The 5,782-nt window shown below is 37.0% G+C and overlaps 1 protein-coding gene across 1 annotated transcript; it reads right to left on the bottom strand.

Moving 5' to 3' along the window:
• Positions 1 to 419: 419 nt before the first annotated feature.
• On the bottom strand, positions 420 to 3,403 carry LOC145048379 (raucaffricine-O-beta-D-glucosidase-like). The gene is made up of 12 exons (XM_078996847.1): positions 3,279 to 3,403; positions 3,040 to 3,109; positions 2,876 to 2,934; positions 2,668 to 2,743; positions 2,392 to 2,557; positions 1,944 to 2,265; positions 1,695 to 1,813; positions 1,395 to 1,612; positions 1,285 to 1,316; positions 1,102 to 1,204; positions 888 to 996; positions 420 to 782 (listed from the first exon to the last, which is right to left on the bottom strand). The coding sequence occupies exons 1-12, from the start codon at positions 3,384 to 3,386 to the stop codon at positions 581 to 583; spliced, it is 1,584 nt and encodes a 527-aa protein (XP_078852973.1). The 5' UTR covers positions 3,387 to 3,403; the 3' UTR covers positions 420 to 580.
• Between the last annotated feature and the right edge of the window lie 2,379 nt (positions 3,404 to 5,782).

A 5,782-nucleotide genomic window follows, 5' to 3' on the forward strand; every position in this document is an offset into this window, starting at 1 on the left:
AGAAATGTGTAGAGCATGGGGGTAAAATGGTCATTTTGTATCAATCAACACATTCAGTCAGATTTCCAATCAAACAACATGATTTATTACCCAATCAGAATTTCTTATTCACACAGATCTTTCTAAGTTAATACTTTCTCAGTCAGCAACTATCAACGAGGCCTATGTCTAAAATTGATATAGTTGAATTACTTTATTTGGACGGACCGATATGATTTATAGAGCTATGTCGATGCTTAAGTTGTCTTAATTCGAGGCCCACGGCAATTTTCAAAATACAATGCCTACATACACACTTATATACCGATTATGATGTGAACGTTCACAACATAGTAAAATAACATTGTTATGGTAGCAAATAACATTCATATATCCTACTAAAATAAAGCGGAAAAATAGACGTTTCCAATCCCATAGCCTTATTTAGTATAAGACTACTTGTTATTGTAAAAGAAAACAACATGACTTAGTACAAGAGTACTTCTTATTATAAAAGAAAACAACATAACATTCTTACATTTCCTTCTCATTGCTGACTCAGTCCTTTGGTTTCAACTTCAAGCAATTCTTTGGATCACCTTCATGTAGCTTTGTTGGTTACAATTGGTTTCTTGGCATTAAGAAATCTCATGAACCATATTGCAGACGTCTTTGGGTACCTGGTGTATTTCCCATGAGCGTAATCTATATAAAACAGACCAAAACGAATCGAATATCCTGAGGCCCACTCAAAATTATCCATCAATGACCAAGCGAAGTACCCCATAACTTTACTGCCATCTCTACAGAATGGAGGTGAAGTTCAGGGAGTTAGGATCATGCAACACAATGACGATTGACGCATAATACATAATTGAGTATACATGTGGTATATAATATAACTTTACCTAATTGCATCTCTGAGGCTTTGAAGATGTGAATTGTAATAATTAACACGTTTCTCATCAACACGAGCTTCTTCAAGTTTGAGATCGTTATCATTTGCATCAGGCCAGCCTACAGAAATAGTCCTCGTAATAATGTTTTCAATAATTTGTGATGAAATAAACTGGCAATTATATGTATAAGCATGCAGGTGAAAAGAAAATCTAAATTGATTACCATTCTCAGTTATATATATCGTTGGATCTCCATACTCAGATTTGATTTGCATAAGCGATTTGTATAAGCCAAGTGGATACGAATAAAACCAATAAACACCTCCCTACGTACACACATCGGTCAAGTAACTTAAATTATGAAACAAATTAAAAACACCGAATCTAATATCGAAAGGAAGTATACCTGTGGTCCGATAGGTACCCCGTTAAGATCATCTGAAAAATAGACAAAGCATATATATCAAGATGTATATCTATATCCAATCACTTAATTAAGCATATATATTTATATACCTGGCTGCTGATGGACCTTGCTATCTGTCAAGTAGGAGACGACATCAGTTGGTGCTGCAGTGGTGGCGTATTGAGCAGTATAGTAGTTCAACCCAAGAAAATCGAAAGATCCAGTCAATAACTCGACTTGCTTATCTGTGAATTCAGGCAAACGGCCATTTGTAACATTATCTATCATACTTTGGGGGTACTTGCCATTAAATATTGGGTTCATGAACCTGCAAAAAATTTGATCGATTAATATATATACGTACACATGACAGATTCTCATGAAGTTCATATATATATAGATAGACTCACCATCCGAAAATAAAGTCTATGCCTCTGTTGGCTGCATCCTTGTCATCCTGACTGGTTGGATCAAGTGGCTCGTAAAACTGTGTGTTTAAGGTAATTCCGATCACACCCCCTTGGCTTTCCTGCAAGGTTGATCAAGTCCCCACACTTAGTTAATTAATTATTAAACCGGTCGATCAATACACATAATAATGTTAGTTCTTGTATCATTGGGAGGCATGCCGCTGATTAATTACGCAGCTAGTTACGTACCTTGAATCGGTCTCTGTATAGTCTGACAGTATTAGCGTGACAAAGGAGTAAGTTGTGTGCTACAGTATAGGGCTCAGTGGCAGGATTCCCAGCCTCTTTATTGTTGAAAGCTCTTGCACGATTACGAATTCCAAGGTTATTTCCAGATGCGAGTATGGCTTGCTGAGTTTCGGTATCTCCTCCTCCTCCTCGCCCAGGTGCCATTGTCCCGTAAGCATAACCCATCGCAGCAAAGGTATACGGTTCGTTCAATGTGATCCAATGCTTCACCCGATCACCAAATTCCCAGAAGCAAAACTCCGCATAATCCACAAAATCAAGTCTGATATACACAACAATTAAGCTAGTCAATCTACAGTATCTATCTATCTATCTGAATTTATTACTTAATTTGATCGAGGTACACACATTAATATTGATTGATCTCTAATTTTATACTACCACTTACACAACTAGTTCTGATAAAAATCCCATGTAGTCTTCCTCCAGGGCATTGGGAAGGTCCCAATGAAAGAGAGTGGCATATGGTGTAATTCCATTCGCTATCAGCTCATTGATTAGGTAATTGTAGTAGTCAACACCTTCCTGGTTGATGCCCATGCTAGCTTTTCCACCTAATTAAGAGTGCATGCAACACCAACAAATTAATTAAGTACAGATATTTTAAAAAAAAAAAAAAAATGAATGTAATTTGTTTTTCTTCACGTTCTCGTGATTCATGTACCTGGCAATATTCTACTCCATGAAATTGAGAATCGGTAGGCTTTTAGACCCATTTTCTTCATCATTTGCACATCTTCCTGTGTACGTACGATCGATCGATCATGAACCAAGTATAATTATAAGAAAATATGTTTAGATTGATGGCGTAATTAATTCGATTTTAGAGTAGCATCACTAATTATAAGGTGATAATTAATGAGGATGAAGACCTTGGTTTTGTAATAAGCATTAATAGCCTTGTTTCCATTGTCACCATTGTCGATGGCACCTGCAATATAATGTAAAACAATTTTTCATCACTTTTATTGAAAGCTCCTGTGCATACAGAAAACATGGTCTCTTCATATATATTGAAAAAAATAAAAAAACAAACCAGGATTTTTGAGGCAGAAAGCATCCCAGATGCTTGGTTGTCTACCACCTTCAAATGCAGCGCCTTCGATCTATTAAGATGTGAAAACAAGTTAATGTTAGATTATAATTTCACATTGCCATAAGTAAACCACGAATTAATTATATAGAATAGAATTACATGAGTACTCGTGATTTATATATAAAAGTCTAAACAACGTATTATTTTTATAGAGCAATATATATGATGTGAGGATATACCTGATAAGCAGAAGTGGCGGAACCCCAAACGAAATCTGATTTGAAGTCGCTGCTACTTATGTCATCAGGGAAAATGTAAGTGTTGTTTGCCTTCAGAGTTGCTGCCATTATATCTTTGGATCAGATTAACTTTCAGCTGTGAAGAGGAATACTGGATTTGCCATCCTATTTATAGATAAAATTGGCACTGCATCCCTACTCAAACTCCAATAATTTATCTTATAAAAATGTTTCCATTCATTATTAAAATATCAATACCTGAAATTCAATATTAACAATAATTTCTTTTGAATCTCGTGTACTTGATTTGAGATATCTATAAAAATTGAAGTTCCCAGAAGATTGAAGCACGTGGTCGGTCTCATTTTTACATCCTTTTACACTGTCTCATCTCAGATTATAATGAAAACTTTTCATTATTCATAAGATGTTTAAAATATTTTTTAATAAAAATAAAATAAGTATGAATAATTCCCTACTTACCACAGATAAGATTGTAAATAACCTTATCCAACCAAGTTCAAGAGCTAGGTTATAGTATTACCTGAGGGAAAAATCTAAATGAAATAAACTCAGACTTTACGTAATATGAAACAATAAGTAATTATTCGTTGATTAAAGTCATAAAAAATTGTTCAAAGCATGAGTGAGTGATCATTTTCAAGGAAGTATCATCAGTAATATCTTTTGGATCGGCATTAAAAAAAAAGATGGGAACTAATGGAACTCATGCAATGCTGGAATTTGATTTGTTGCATTTAATAAAAGATAGGTAGAACATATGGAAAATAGGTGGAATCGGATTTGTTTTGTATTTTTTTTTAACCTTCTTCCCTAGTAGCCCGTTGTTGCAGTAATAATACTTCTTGATGTTTGAAAAAGATGGGAAGGATAGGAAGAACATATAGATTAAGTATCATATCTTGCAAGGATTCATGTATTAAGTATAAGATCATTTATTTAATTGTTATTTAACCGCCAAATAAATTCTAACATTATGATATGCTAATGGAAATATTTGTCGAGATCTCCTACAATAATATCCTTTAATTATGAAACAAAAAAACATGTGCCTCTTATTTTTAAGAACTCCAAGACAGCCTGCTTGTTTTTGATTGACTTGTCAAACATGACGCTTTTTCTAGAATCAAAATCACACACACACACACATATATATATATATATATATATATATATATATATATATATATATATATATATATATATATATATATATATATCCCTGAACTGCTCCCGTTCAACCCGTGTAATGTAACGGGCACGGAACATATCCCTGAACTGCTCCCAAGTAACAACAGCTCTCTGATCATCAGAGTATGACCCAGTTGCAAGTCTCCACCAGTCCTTGGCCCCCGACCTAAGCAGGTTCAGAACACACCTGACCTTCTGGTCAGCAGGACACGAGCAGGTGAAGAAACACCCCTCCACATCTGAAATCCACCTAATAGCCTTAATGGGATCCTACGTCCCATCAAAAGTAGGGGGCTTCGTGTTACTGAAGTCCCTGTACTGAAAACCTCTACCAACTCCTCCCCCCGTCGCTGATGCAGCTGTTGCGGTGGCTGTCTCTGCAAGGGCTGCATAGCGCTCATCAAAATACTCCACCATGGCGGTCTTGATCGATCCAAACATCTCCGGTAACTGAGCCCGGAATGCAACAACGACCGCATCATGCAAGATTTCCCGAATCCTGACATCCAACTCCTGTGTACCCATCTCCACCATTGGCTCAGGTGCTGTCGGCCCCTCCTGACCTCCATCCCCTGATCCTGATCCCGAACCGGATCCAGCCACGAAGCGTCTCGTCATCACCATTCTGAAACATATCACCAGATATTAGATAATTCATATAAATCTTTGAGAGCCAACTCCTTACTAACCCTAGGGATTGCGGCTTACTTGGCACGCGTATAGGTTCTGTGCTTTCAGTAGCATGGGCCCCTACTACCTTCCACACCTACCCATATTCGTCCCAAGTATCCCCACAACACCCTAACAATATGCACAACAAGGCGAGCGCTCAACCCTCACTCCTAGAGGAATGCTAAATATCTCATAACTGACCTCCCGGTCTCACTCAATCCCTCCTATCCATGAAACTTCCACCAACCCTGCAGCACTAATGTATGCTAGCCATACATAACGCTGGACCCTATAGACTTTCGAATATCCAATCCTACCCCAAGCTCCCAATCAAACAAGAACAGAACCTAAGGCCAAATCAAACATTCTCAGGCTATAAGATCTTAATTAGGTACAACTGTGATGCATACATTAGACAACTACAGTAATGATGTCAATCTCACATAAGGAATCCCTAGGCTATCAGGTATCATATAATCAGTCAATTCTATCATGCAATTCCAGAAGATCCTTAGCCTAGTACTAGCATGCTGTTCTAACATATCACGATATCAAATAATGTATGGTATTTTGGGGTCTACTTACTGGCTCCAGTTGATCGTACACCCTGCATCCTCCTT

This window comes from Lactuca saligna, chromosome 1, assembly GCF_052625555.1.
Source record: "Lactuca saligna cultivar CGN05327 chromosome 1, ASM5262555v1, whole genome shotgun sequence".
Classification (NCBI taxonomy): Eukaryota; Viridiplantae; Streptophyta; class Magnoliopsida; order Asterales; family Asteraceae; genus Lactuca; species Lactuca saligna.

What these genes read in the sequence shown, in the direction of transcription:
- LOC145048379 (XM_078996847.1), bottom strand. Translation starts at nt 3,386, where the DNA reads ATGGCAGCAACTCTGAAGGCAAACAACACTTACATTTTCCCTGATGAC. An exon ending in TTTCTGCCTCAAAAATCCTG is followed by an intron (nt 2,935 to 3,039) that starts GTTTGTTTTTTT and finishes ATTATATTGCAG; the next exon opens with GTGCCATCGACAATGGTGAC. An exon ending in TTTTTATCAGAACTAGTTGT is followed by an intron (nt 2,266 to 2,391) that starts GTAAGTGGTAGT and finishes TGTGTATATCAG; the next exon opens with ACTTGATTTTGTGGATTATG.